At 40.2% G+C, this 14,352-nt stretch overlaps 1 protein-coding gene across 1 annotated transcript in view; it reads right to left on the reverse strand.

Annotated features, from left to right (window-relative positions):
- Positions 1 to 14,352, reverse strand: part of hipk3b (homeodomain interacting protein kinase 3b) — a 45,412-nt gene that overhangs the window by 5,560 nt on the left and 25,500 nt on the right. Inside the window, exons 4-15 of the mRNA XM_053500187.1 lie at positions 10,846 to 10,965; positions 10,675 to 10,761; positions 9,860 to 10,044; positions 8,661 to 8,817; positions 7,210 to 7,327; positions 6,959 to 7,080; positions 5,622 to 5,728; positions 5,367 to 5,537; positions 4,941 to 5,285; positions 4,538 to 4,684; positions 3,305 to 3,540; positions 516 to 655 (exon numbers count right to left, since the gene is read on the reverse strand). Coding sequence (XP_053356162.1) covers positions 516 to 655; positions 3,305 to 3,540; positions 4,538 to 4,684; positions 4,941 to 5,285; positions 5,367 to 5,537; positions 5,622 to 5,728; positions 6,959 to 7,080; positions 7,210 to 7,327; positions 8,661 to 8,817; positions 9,860 to 10,044; positions 10,675 to 10,761; positions 10,846 to 10,965 — 1,935 coding nt within the window. The remainder of the gene's footprint in view (positions 1 to 515; positions 656 to 3,304; positions 3,541 to 4,537; positions 4,685 to 4,940; positions 5,286 to 5,366; positions 5,538 to 5,621; positions 5,729 to 6,958; positions 7,081 to 7,209; positions 7,328 to 8,660; positions 8,818 to 9,859; positions 10,045 to 10,674; positions 10,762 to 10,845; positions 10,966 to 14,352) is intronic.

Below are 14,352 nucleotides of genomic sequence, written 5' to 3' on the forward strand. Positions count from 1 at the left end.
TAAATTAAAAAACTCTGTGATTGTATTTGCTTTAACAAGAGGCTGTACAGGTAAAGGGAGCATCTACTAAACAATAAAAAATGAATAAATAAGTAGTAGTAAATGGGTAAGTAAACAAATGAATAAATCTTTTTTAATGTTTACAGCTTTTTTTTTTTTTTTTTCATTTTCTGACCTAACTCCTCGAAAACACTTCCACTTTTTCATTTTCTTAGCTGTTACTCAAATAAATTTGTTCATTAAATTACCGCAATAATTAAATAATTATTCTCTGCAAAAACAAATTAGCCCAAAATATAAAAAGGCAATTGTAATTATGTGCTACATTTTAATAGCAAATTAAATAGTAAATATTAATAAAAGATCCGATTTTCAATAAAAAAAGTGTAATTAAGTAAATATGTTATATAAATCACAATCCATCATGATCTTAGTTATTAATGAACCTCCATAGAGCATTTCCAGTTTAGTAATAATAATAATAATAATAATAACAAAACAGCAGGAACGCTGACCTGCCCGAAAGGTGGCGGTGGTGGCTGCGATTGCTGGGATGGTGGGACGAGTTTCTGCGGGCGGCCCAGGAGCGCCGTGGACTGATGGGGCTGTCTGATGGCACCGATGCGACCTTTTGACTGGCACATTGGCTCTAGGACTGGTTAAGTAAAAATGGAAGAGGGTTACCACCAAAGTGTTTAATTCCTCTTGAAGCTTGTAAAAGGCACTGACACTGGAGACTCCTTTCATAAACATATGTTTTTTAAGAGGAAATGTCACCATAACAATGAAACACACATTTGTGTTTTTTTTTTTTTTTTTATAAAAACATATGCATTTATTGTAAGATTAAAATGATTGCGCGAGTGTCCTGTATACCATGGGTATGCTTTATCTACAGAAACAACAAGTGAGATATTGAGATTTACTGTACAACCAAATCATTAAAAAAAAATCTTTTTAAAGGACAAATAGTGACCCCTGCAGGCAGGATGTGTAACATGTGACCATATGTTTTGGTTACGAATGTTGTTCATATTTAAAATTTCAGGTCACACCAGCAGCATCTAAAAATACCCCATGAGTGACCAGATGAGCCTGCACTCCAGCCTTAAGCATGATGTTTAGAGAGAATTAGATTTACAAACAGAAGGGGTAAAACTAAAAGCATGGAGAATGAACAGGGGGCCACACCTGTGAGAACACTCATCCAAACAGATAATAACGTTTTGTTTGTTTGTTCGTTTGTTCATTTTTCTATCAGCAGATCCAATCTGCGAGTGCTGGAAACAAAAATCTGGTACATGCTGTTCAACCATTAAAGTGGTTTAGTTTTGCATGGCACACACAGCTGAAGCTCGCCTGGTCTTTCTCCAGTCTTAAGCTCTCCAGTTTGAGTGAGTGAGAGGAACCTCACTCAGAAGCAGGAGGAGGAGGAGTGAGAGGAACCACAAGAGATGTGGTCTCCTCCTGTTACAAGACATGCACCTTTGATGCTTTGTGCATGCTGAAGTGATTTTTTTTTTCTTCTCATGATGATTGTAGTCTGATCATTCTGCTCTGATCTCTCTCATCACCACCTGGGTGTTTCAGCCTGCAGACCCTCTGCACACAAGTCATGCTTTTTTTTTTTTTCCATGACTATTGTGGGTGGAATTCCCAGGAGAGCCACAGTTTCTGAAACTAGCCCATTTGGGGTACAATGCCAAAGTTAAAGAAAGAGATCAGACTCATTCTTCATTATGATGTTTGACTTGGAGCTACAGCACTACCTGTTGAATTTTGAGATGAACGAATGATGTCTTTAATGATACAAGGGCGTTTTCCATTTAAATTTTAAATCATCATATCTTCTCTTCCGCTGGGCCGATTGCGATGACACAAAACAAAGCCTACTGTATACGTTACCTCAAGCTCCGCCAAATACACATATGAAAACCTTATTTAAACGTGATGTGTGCAAAAACAGACAAACAAAATTTCCAAAAAACATCTTGAGGTTCCATTACTCATCTTACATCCCTCCAAATAATTTTAGTGTACAGACACGCCCACTTTACAGTTTTATTATACTGTTTGTATTCAGTAGACTACACAACTATTTTAACATGTAATAAGTTACATGCATAATATCATATAATAACTAGTTTACTAAATAAATGAGTTTCTTAGTTACCTGGCAACTGGCATTTGATGTTAACTTGTACAAAAACTGCCGTTCATTATTATTTTAGAAAATATCATTAGGACATCATTTTTACAGCCTGCTGACTTAGTAAGACAGCTGGACTGACGTTAATAACGATGGTAAATGATCATACAGTACATCTTGTACAGGATGTACGTAAAGAGAAAGTGAGATCATGAGTCAGGATGGCTCAGAAGTAGAGGAATAAAGTTAATCACCGCACACAGAACATCACCAGACAGAAACCGAAAGCCACATAATCACCTGTACAGCCAGCTTTCACCTATTTTAGCTGCGTAAGCCCGAGGCATGTGACCTGAAAACAAACAACAGCAAGTCGGTGGAGTGGCGGTCTCTGATTACAGGCCTGACCCGATAGGAATGAACTCCACCACCCTTCTGTGCACAGGGTCAGGATTCACCAGCACATCTCTTCATCACATGGCTGTGAGGGTTTCTTTAAGATCTTCTTCAAACTCGTGTTTGAGGTCAAGACTGTAAATGTCACCGGCCTCGACCGAGACTCGCAGCACATCCAGGACACCAACTACAGTGCTTTATAGTTTAAGAAAAAAAACTTACAGGTGTAAATTAACCCTGATTTACACACAGGGTTTTACAGACACCACCAGGTGACTGACGATTGGGACAGCAGAAACGTTCACTGCCTTTCTTGGAATTCTGGTAAAGACGACGTTACGCGAGCAAATAAAAAAAAAAAAAAAGTGCAGAATTTTCTCGATGCCGTATTATTTACCGTACATCCCTGGATTTTAGTCTGAATCTGCGAGATATCTTTTACACTAGGGAGCGCATTATGTGATGAGCTCTGTTTCACCATGAAAAATACATAAGAGACAATGTTAAACAATATTGCTCCGAGACCTTCGATACAACTGAGAAAGAACGTCTCGCACTGTGTGTATGAGTGTATTTTTATTTTTATAAAGGTCATTAAATGATCAGTTACATTACTGGAATATTTGGGTCCATGTCAACACAGTTGGTGCGACAAAACTCTAATTATAAATTTAATTAAATGACCAAATTCTTGATGGAGCTCTAAAATTTGACTAAAACAAACCCAGGTTAATATAAAGTGACGTAAGTGTCCCGTACCCGTCCTGGCTGGCGGCTCGTTGTTGTTGTTCTGCACCCTCATGGGCGGCACCACCATGGTCCGTACAGGCGCTTTGCTCATCTCCGTCTCTGCGCTCACGCTGCTCTTGTTGTTCTGATTCCCGTCAGAGATGTAGCGGCTTTCCAGGAACGGACTGTCTGCCCGACCGGAGGAGTCTGATGCAGGAGAGCCATCTACCGTATCACAGCCGCTCTCTTGCTCATCCTCAGACATGCTGCGCACACACACACAGACACACACACACGGTTCTCAAAGTGTTCTTAGGATTACGGTCACCTAAAAATGTGCATGTAGGCCAACAATCCATCCCTACCTGTTTTTTTACATTTCACTCTTGGCTGTATTTGTTGATGATTAACACACATATTAAACTGGGACTTTTGAGTGTACAGAACAACACGAGACAGTCCTTAGAGTAAAAACTCCCTTTATTTCTCTATTAACTCCTGTGCTACACTAATGCACTTATCCCAGTGTTTAACTAGTGCTTGCACACAATCAATGTAGAAAGCAGTCTCTACATTGGACTGGAGACATAATCGGAGATCCTGTCTGCTTCACATCTGAAACGCTAGCCTCCCAGGAACTCATTTAATGGTCCAAACATGTGGAAATGGCTTGGAGCGAGGTCAGGACTGTACAGGGGACGTGCCAATAATAACTCCCAGCTGAGTTCCTGTAGTGTGTAAGAGGTGTTGTTGAATGATAAGGAGACCGATGTGTCTCCTCCACAAATCCACGACAAGTTATTTGTACATCAGTTTTCAAAGATCAGGGAATTCACTCCTTGAACGTTCACGGAGGCTCCGAGCCTCCTCATTCACGGACGTACGACCTTCGTGCAGCTAAGAGTCTCATCACCGTACTGTGTAAATGTCACAGTATCGTATTTATGCCTTTATTCACCAGGAATTGCATCACCAAGTCCCGGTTTGACTTGAACGTCTGTAAAATTTGGATTTGGTTTTAAAAAGATAAGGGGTTTCGACTTAGTTTTAATTCTTTTTTGTGTAAAAAAAAAAAAAGAAGTAAAACATTCTCACAGCGATATTAATGTCAAACATCATCACGAAGATTTGCTTTTAGTCCCTGAGGCTAAGAATTAGGCATTAACATTAATTAGCTCCAGTAATAAAAATGTCTTGATCAATAAAATGTGCATGTGTGTGTGTGTGTGTGTGTGTGTGTGTGTGTGTGTGTGTGTCTAAAACCTGTTGGGTCTCTTGCAGGGTGAGGTGCTGGACTGCACTGATGCTGATGAGCTGGTACTGAGACTGGAGTCAGGACTGCTGAGAGAACACACACGCTCCATATTCAGTGTACTGCGACACGCCTCACACTCCGGACTGCCTTTACACCTGGTGTGCGTACACACACACACACACCTCTATATAATACCTCTAAACCTTAAATTGATAATTCTGTTAAAAAAAAAGCAGTCTCTATCTTTTTTTTATTTTTATTTTGAAAATAGGAGACGTTTATAGTTATAATTCATTTTGTTAAAACCAAAAAGGGAATTTCTCACTCTAGCGTAGATGTATTATATAATAACAGATTACATACAACCCTTTTTTTTTCCCTTTTTAAATTATTTTTGTTTCATGGACTCACTCTACTGAGTGCCTCGGCGCTCCCGGCGCCTCTTCGTCCTCCTCATCATCATCACTGCTGATGCTGATCACGCTGCCCGCTGGACTCGGTGTGTCTGCTGTCACGGCCTGCCTTTGCTCCTCAGACACGCCCAGCCCGTTCGACTCCGCCTCCACCTCTACCTCCACCTTACAGCACGCAGGCTCCTCCTCTTCCTGTGACTCCGTCTGTAACTCCGCCTCAACTATGCAATCTTCTGTTTCAGGACACCGATCCTGCACTTCCTCTGTGCGTTTGCGACCGTCGGTGGTTTTCGGGGAATGGGCCGCCGAGATATGTGTGTTGCTGTTGTGTGAGAAATTAGTCCTAAAAAAAAAAAAGGAAAAAGAAGGTTAAGTCAAGGACCAATCCGAGGTCAGGTTCGTGATCTAGTCAGGTTGTTGTCACCTGTTAATGCACGGTTTGTTTCTTTTGTTGGCTGCAGGCTGTGGCCACACCACATGAGCGATCCCGATGCTGATTGGCTGGTGGGCTGACAAGGCTGTCATGTGATTGGCTAACAGAGGTTGTGGGTGCGGCAGGATTGAGGTGTAGTGGTTCCCGTGAGGCCGGACTTTCCTAAAACACATAATAAATGATGCTGAGGTGATGGCATTTCAAAAACATGATAGGCCAAATATCAGTTTCCTGTTCGCCACTCACCCCCAATCTGCCAGCCTCTGTGGTCCTGCCACAGAATCCGACGTTACCGGGGTCACCTGCTGCCAGGCTGGTACCAGGATCTGCTGCGGCCGATTAGACCAGGCTTGCTACAAAACAGACAAGTGTTTTCCGTAACCACCAGGAGCCGCTCGTCTGTTTTAAGTAAGATTAGACATCTGCACAGTAAATACGTTGACTTTGTGCCACTTATTTTCTAATCTAGAAAACTATACAAGTAGTCCCCGACTTACAAACCAGTTCCGTTCCGGGAGCACGTTCGTAAGCCCAATTTGTTCTTAAGTCTGACAAAGTAAGTCTTATATGCCTTTGACACAAATATACAATATAAATCATACCAATCCACTTGACTGAATCTCTGTTCCCTTTCCCCACACTGCCATCCTGTGGCCAAAAACCACCATCATGTGGCCTAAGGAAATAAATCTCACACGTAAATATAACAGTGTTGTCTCAGCGCCTTTAAATCGCAAGGGGAATCCCGGACGTCATCTTGTCTCAGAGCTGTTTTCCACTGTATTGAACTGTAAACTCTCTCATTGAGGTTTTCCTGAAATTAGGATTATTCTCCATCAGGATAGCTTTACACAACAGACATTTTCTATCATGGTGCTCTCTGACCGATTCATTAAAACCGGTGAGGCCGACTCATTTCACCCCCACACGCACACATACAATATACCGGACTTTAGATATTTTATCTCATTTCACTTACACACTGAAAATGTTGTATATAATTGTAAATATTGGTATTTGGTGGCCTGCAGTGTCTATTTTTTGTACAATACACATGAGATACTTCTGTAATTGAAACGAGTATCTGCACAAATTCGTAATTCAAATGTCCATAAGTCGGGGCTACCTGTATTGCGTATAATGTAAGCAATAGTGCTGGATTTAAAGAGAAACATCTAACAAAATTTTTTTTATATATATATAAAATCTGGGGCTTATTATAATAAAAAAAAAAGATTACGCTACATTCAGGACACATGCGCAATTACTTTTCAATCATTTCTAATAATCATCATCATCATGAGCACTAATTTCTTCGTTTCTATATATATAGATATATAAGGGTCAGCACATAGTGACCGTCGTCTATCAGGTCGAGGGGAGAACATGTTCCCTGTGCTCGTTAGAAGGGCTAACATCAGAACATTGTTTAAACTTAAGAATCTATATTTTGACTGAATCAGATTATTGAGCTTTGAGTTGTAGCAGCGTGCGCTGATCTCAGGATGCTATTCGGAGTTGCGACACCATCACTGGCGAAAGAGAAAGAATTGTAGATGAAATGCTGCGAGATGGGCGTGTACCTGACTGATGACGCCTGGTCTGATCTGTAGAGGCTGGATGGTGGGAGCCTGGGTCACCAGCGGAACCGTGCTCTCCATCCGCACCGAGTAACCCGCGGGCTTGTTGGGGTTGGGGGGGAGACCTGCGCGAGGAGGAATCAGTACACGCTGTAAAACTGTGCAGGTCTTTCTGATATACACTGCTATAAACTATAAATCCTGCTTTCACAACACTAAACAGATTCACATCACGTCACATTGTTAAAGTTCACCTTGCAGGGTCGGTGGGCAGATGATGAGCGTTTGCTGAAATGAGTCCCCAAACTGAGCACTTCCTGTTTGGAGCGGGATCGCAGGATGCATGACGGAGGGAGCAGATGGAGCCAAAGGCTGTAGAGCACAGAGGAGGAATAAAAATACACTGTTAATTAAGCCTGATGCGTCATTGACTTTCATTTAAATTTCATGTTTCTATGCTAGAAATCACTTTACAGTTCATACATTGTAATTTATTGTTTATAGTAACGTGATTTAACTAGAGATAGCACCGAGGCCAATCTCAGGACCAAGAAGGCAGAGGAAGAGTGGACCTGGAACACTGGGTTTGGAGCTGGAAATCTTTGCTTATTAAAAAAACTTTTATTGGGATTGACTTAATTTATATTTATACTTTAAATGCAATGTTGCAACTGATGCACTTGATTGTCTCTTGCAAATATTCACTTGTTTTAAATTTGATCCCTGCAACACGTTTCAAAAGAGCTGGGACAGGGGTATTTTCACCACTGTGTTACATCTTTCCTTTTAATAACACTCAATAAGAGTTTGGGAACTGAGGACACTTAATGTTGAAGTTTGATTCTTCCTTGATGTACGACTTTAAAAGTCTGAGCGCCCCATCCTTGTTTGTGAATGACTGAGTGTTCACCTGTGGAATTTTCTAAACAGAACATTTTAAATCATAAAGATTTTAAGCAGCCTTTGGTTATAATAATAATTATTATTATTATTGCAATGCACAGACAGTAAATAACCAACAGGGGGCAATCTAACAATTCTAGACGAGTCTGGTGTGTGAGCGCCTCTACTGACACATGAACAAAACACAGGCCTTTTAACTCCAAGTTCACTTAAACAGCACCATATTTTTTCCCCTCTACTCACTCACTTATTAAATTGTTGTGATTAAAAGAACAGGACCAGGCTGAGGCCAGTCTCTCCATCACACCACCACCACCACCACCACCTCCTTCATCCTTTCACACACACTCCCTTACATGGAGGTAATCTGTCGCTTCTGTTCTGACGCACGAGAAAAAGCAGGTGACTGGACCCTTACTCACACTTCCTCTGCTAAACAAATTACAGGTAAAAATTAAGACTCCTGCCTCGAGGTCAGCTCAGCAAACAGAGCTGCGGTTTGTCTTTTTTCTTCCCTTCTTAGCAACCGAATGTTCTCTCGGCGTCGCCATGACGTTGCTCTGAGTGTTGCCATGACTATGACGCTGTGGTGCAATAATCTGACATTAGTGAGCTCTGCGTGAGAACAAGAGTGTGGAGGTAAACCGAGACGTTTACATGAGAAGCAGAGAGACACACACACACACACATCTTAGCTTTGCAGGAAACCCTAAATATTAGAGAGAAGTCACACATGCTACATGTGGAGTCACTTCTGATGACAAATTGCACTGCCGTGACTTCGATTAGCATCTTTTCTCACCTGCGCGTGCACGGCAGCCATCTTGCCGTAAGGCACGGTCAGGGTGGGCGCCGAGGTCGTGGCCGGTCTCGTGAATGAAGCTTTGTTCCGGTTGATGGTGTCGTAGGGTCCGGCTCGCGGCCGGCACACATCCATAATGTGGAAACATGATTTCACACTACAAGAAAGAGGAAAGAAATAAAAATATAAAACCTGAAAAGATGTGACGTAATTAAGAACTGATTTTCTGCTCATCACGCACTGGAGGCCTTAAAATGAAAGGACGATTATATAAGAAATTGTAAAATATATTTTTTTTATTTGATGCAACCTCATACATTTCACAAAATAAAAATAATTATTTAATAATATTGTATTATTTCAAATACTTGCGTAGTTATTTTACATACAAAACTATTACCATTAAGAACGGAGAACTAGAGCGTCAGCGCCATATACCCGTAACTCCCTCTCACCCTGGACGGGGTGCCAATCCATCACAGGGCGCACACACACACACAAACATTTGTTAACACTATGGGGCAATTTGCAAACACCAATTAGCCTAATCTGCATGTCTTTGGACTGTGAAAGGAAACCTGAGGACCAGGAGGAAACCCACCAAATTTGCAGAGAATATGCACACAGACCCCGAGGTGGAAATCAAACCTGGACCCTTGAGGTGCGAGGCCACAGTGCTATTTACAAATTGTGTCGTGAGGGAGAACTCAAAACGTCTGTCTGAAGCCGTGAGGTCTTTAACTCCCGAAAACAGAAGAATTTCCTGCGCATCCCGGGGAGGTTGCGGACATGTTTTTCTGTCACATGGGGTGCTGTGTGTACATTAATGAGGTAAAAAAATGAAATTAAATGATTTTAGCAAATGGCTGCAATATAACAAAGAGTGAAAAATTTAAGGGGGTCTGAATACTTTCCGTTCCCACTGTACATACCATCTATCTATCTAAGCATCATACTAAAGTATCCGTTGGTGTTTATTTCCCTATTCGATCCTCAGAAGCCTCATCTTATCTCATACATGAGTGCACCACACCGGATCTCACTCACGGTTTCCTCCTCCTTATGTAGTGCACTAGAGATTTCATATATTTTGATTGATTTCAGATTCACCCACACACTTATAAGATAATAATGACAAAAACATCTCCTTGAGTTATTTTCTTTTTTTTTTTCAGTTTTAATCTAAAACCACAGCTTACTGATTGCTGTGAGGAAAGTCGAGCAGGTGCTGCATGGTGACGAAGGGATGGTTGAGGACTTCACCGGGGACAACTCTGTTCTCTGCGTCGATCCATAACATCTTCTTCAGCAAGAGCACAAACTCTCCACGATCCACTTTCTCAGCCATCAAGTCGCTGCCTTCAAGATTCATCACTAAATTCACCTGCAGCACCAAGACAAATCATTCATGCACACACACACACACACACACGCACACACGCACACACGCACACACGCACACACGCACACACGCACACACGCACACGCGCACACGCACACACGCACACACGCACGCACACACGCACACACGCACACACACACACACACACACACACACACACACACACACACACACACACACGATATGAGTAATGATCACCTTTATATGGAGGGAAAGGGGTGGAGCTTCCAAGGGGTGCAAGCTAACTTTGAAAAATAAAAAAATTAATAAATAAATAAATAAATAAATAAACAAGACATTTGTTAAGATGTTTATAGTTAATATGTCAGGGGCAGGGCGGAGTATGAGCTTGGATTGTGATGTCATCAATTAATTTTAAAAGATAAATGCTTTAGCCAAAGGTAGTGTATTATTATTATAAATGATGGTTGTCATGGCAACATTTTTATCAGTCCCATCCTGATTAGAAAGAGTATGAAAAAAAAAATCAGGGACGGGGTTAATTTGCATGTCATGTATATACAAAAAAAAATTGGATCTTTAGAGTGAAAGTGTGTGTGTGTCTGTGTGTGTGTGTGTGTGAGAGAGAGAGAGAGAGAGAGGGAGACGTACATGCACAATATCATCCAAACAGCTGAAAATATACTTTCTTGCTTCCTTCGATTTCATCCCAGTTTCTGCCTCGTGTTCCTCTGTGGACTGAGACACACAGTAAAACTCGTTACATTCTGTGTGCAAGTAAGCGAGTGAGTGAGTGAGCGAGTGCGAGTGTGAGTGTCCTACCTTCAGTCTCCACGCAGCGTATGGCGCGTCGGAGTCTCTGCAGAAGAAGCGAGACGTCTTGGTGCCGAGGTTGAGGAGGTTCTCTGCAGGTAAACCCTGCGTCTGGGAGATGTAGCGGATCTGAGCGAGGAGAGACCAGCGAGAGAACCCATTAAACTAATACAGCATCAATAACAACGTTTCTTTCTTCTTCTACGTCAGACAAAAGTGATCAAGACAAAACAAACAAACAAACAAATGTTGATTACTGTAAAGATGAAATTATATATTTTATAATTAAATTCTCTTTAACATTTTTCATTTTCTTCTGTTCTTTACATTTTACTTCTTTTCCATTCATCCTCATCCTTTATCATTCTTTCTTCAATAGCTACAATAGCATCCTTTCCTTTTTTTCTTTTTCATCCTTTCCTCCAATACTACAATAGACTCCTTTCTTTCTCTACAATTTTTTCTTTCCTTTTTCATCGTTACAATCCCATCCTTTTCTCTTTTTCTTTCTTTCATCACTTGAATCACCTCCTTTTGTTTTTTTCCTTTTGTAATCATCATTTCTTTCATCACTATGATTATATCCTTTTCTTTCTTTTTCTGTCTCCATTTCTTTCTCTTTCTTCCATTACTACCATGACCCACTTTCTCTTTATCATTTCCTTCATTACTACAATCACCTCCTTTCTTCTTTCATTTCCTTCATCATTACAATCACATCCTTTTCTCTTTTGTTCACGTCCTTCTTTCACTTTCCACTTGTTCCACAACCAATTTTTAAAATCAAATCCCACTTTTATTTTTTTATTAATTAAATAGCTGCAAAATGAACAGATTAACAAAGTGAACGACAAACAGACTTTTAAACATTGTGCAACTGATTCAGGGTAGAAAATAAAATTGAACTCAAGTTTGGAAATGTTGGCCAAGCTTTTTGGAGGGGGCCAAAAATTCTGGCACTGACAGCTTAGACCAGGAATGTGTGTATGAGTGTGTGAGACGTGTGTGAGCTGAGAGGAGCAGCGTCACCCTGACGTCAGCCTCACGCTGGTGTAAAGAGAAACATCCATTAGACACCCGGTGTCTCACACACACACACTCCGGCATTTCGAGAAAGTCACATGACCTTTAGCCTTTCAACTCTGACTTGTGCAGAATCATAACTTATGCCAAACAAAACAGATGGAATTTCCTGAACATGATGTGCTTAAAACACACACACACGGAAATATGGAAAGTAAAAGTTGTTAAATTCCCCGCAGAATATTTACTTAAGAAACCTTTGTTGCATAAAAAAAAAAATACATGCGTGCATATGGATTACGCAACAGTTAGTTCTGCCCGAGTGATCTGATTGGATGAGAGGAGTCCCACAAGTGATGATAATAGACAGTAACAGCAGTGTGATGTGTAACTATCTGTATGACTGGGCGTGTCCCAGATGTTGTCCAGTGGTTAATGACACTAATTGTGAGCCTCAGCGTGGGTGAGAGTAGGTCTGTGCGGTCCGCAGTAACACGAGGCTAAATCCCAAATCCCTCTCTAACCCCTAATCAAGGGCACTACATGGTGTTTGGAACAAGGGATTTTACACCCTACATAGTACAGGAAGACTTACTTTCACCCGTTAATTAGACTAATTGCTGCTCGCTAACTGTCGGTCGCCCAATCAGCTTACACGCACCGACATCACTGCTAACAGCGACGTCTAGAAATGATCACAACGGTACTCTTGTGAGAGCAGATTTAATGAAATTTACCACGTAGTAGATACAACATATGAGGATAAATTGTTTATTCTCATAATAAACATCAAGTTATTCTCAAATAATTTATCACCCGTAAATTACAAAATAAAAAAAATAAAAAATTATATTATTTTCCTAATTATAATTTTTTGTTGTAGTTGCAATCGCTTCCTGAGGAATGTAGTTAAGTTGTCTCTGCTAATTTAACGTTACGCCACTTTTGCTGTTGCTCCATTTCTAATTCGTATGATTTATAAATAGAAAAGAAATGTAAATATTTTAGGTAATATTAGCCATACTAGCCACAAGAATCTTAATTTGTGTGTGTGTGTGTGTGTGTGTGTGTGTATGTGTTCCTTCCCGATCATCAAATGTGGAGGATTTACTTTGATGATGTGCAAGCGTTCACCTCACTGAGCTTTAGCTATTGTAATATCTGACGTGAATACTTGGTTAAGTGTGAATATTATTTGAAACAGTAACTTAGTTAAAATTTTAATTTAAAAACAATGCAGAAATCGACATAATTTAAAGTAAGGTTTGCCTGTAATTTGCCCAGGATTCGTTCTTTCATTGATATCTTCAGGTTTCATACACTGGAGGACCAGAAACCAGTCTGAGAAACAGATATACAGACAGAAATGTATGTCCGTCTAAATAAATTTTGTCGCAGCATCACGCAAAACTGTCTGTCTGGAATTTACTGAATCTCCTGCAGTACTTAGATCCATCAGTGAATCTAAATGTTGAGTAAAAGTCATGTTATGAACAGTTATGTGCCAAATTTAATAATCTACTTTAAAATAATCTACTAATGCGCTACTGTCTCAATGTAAACAAACACCTGCACCAATAGATATTAATTAGAAAAGATAAAGTGAATATTTTACTGGGATTAGTTCATATTTTCACTTTGGCTGAAATAACAGCACTGAAGTGGTACAAGTCAATTTTCACTTTATGAACTTTACAAATCTTTACCCGATATACTTTTCCATTTCTCATCTGTGATTCACTCTCCGATTACAGGAAGTGTATCTGGCTGATGATGAAAGAAGTAGAACTTGACATAAACAAGGTATAAACATAAATTTATCTATATCCTCTTTTTCTCTTTGATTGTAATAAAATGAAATGATTCTAAATCTTGAGCTGAACTAGATAACATTTTGTACAATTAATTTCCTAATATTATTTAATATAATTTTCCTAATGATGTGTTTTTCACCAATCCAGTGGAAAACACATCATTTTATGTCGTCACACCAAACTAAATTTTGTAACATTTAAAAAAATTAAGCAGTTCATCTTTCTTGCAGACAAACATGTATGTGGGCTTCAACCTGAAATAATATCATCAGAGTATTTAATCTTTTAACTATTTCTACAAACTTTTACATCAATGATGCATACATAGGACACAAATCTTATCTGCTATGATTCACGAACCCGAGCATCGCTCCCTCCCACCCTCTTTTTTCTGCTTCAGTAAAACACGATGCTTCAAATCATTTCCTCTGATTAACGAGGCAAAATAATTTTATCAGAATTAGATGAGACGGATTAGATGGGACGCAAGCACCATTTACCAGGATGAAATGTTTTGATTGTGCGTCGGACAGCGAGGGAGGAGCCAGAAACAAGGCAAGGGAGCGGATTCGTCATGGGCATTCCAATCTCTTCCGTCAGCGGGCCGGGGGTGAAAGAAAAAACTTTGAAAAATAAACGCTAGATAGAAATGCAGAGTTGCACGAACAGCTTTGATATA

Source organism: Clarias gariepinus, chromosome 7 (assembly GCF_024256425.1).
Source record: "Clarias gariepinus isolate MV-2021 ecotype Netherlands chromosome 7, CGAR_prim_01v2, whole genome shotgun sequence".
Classification (NCBI taxonomy): domain Eukaryota; kingdom Metazoa; phylum Chordata; class Actinopteri; order Siluriformes; family Clariidae; genus Clarias; species Clarias gariepinus.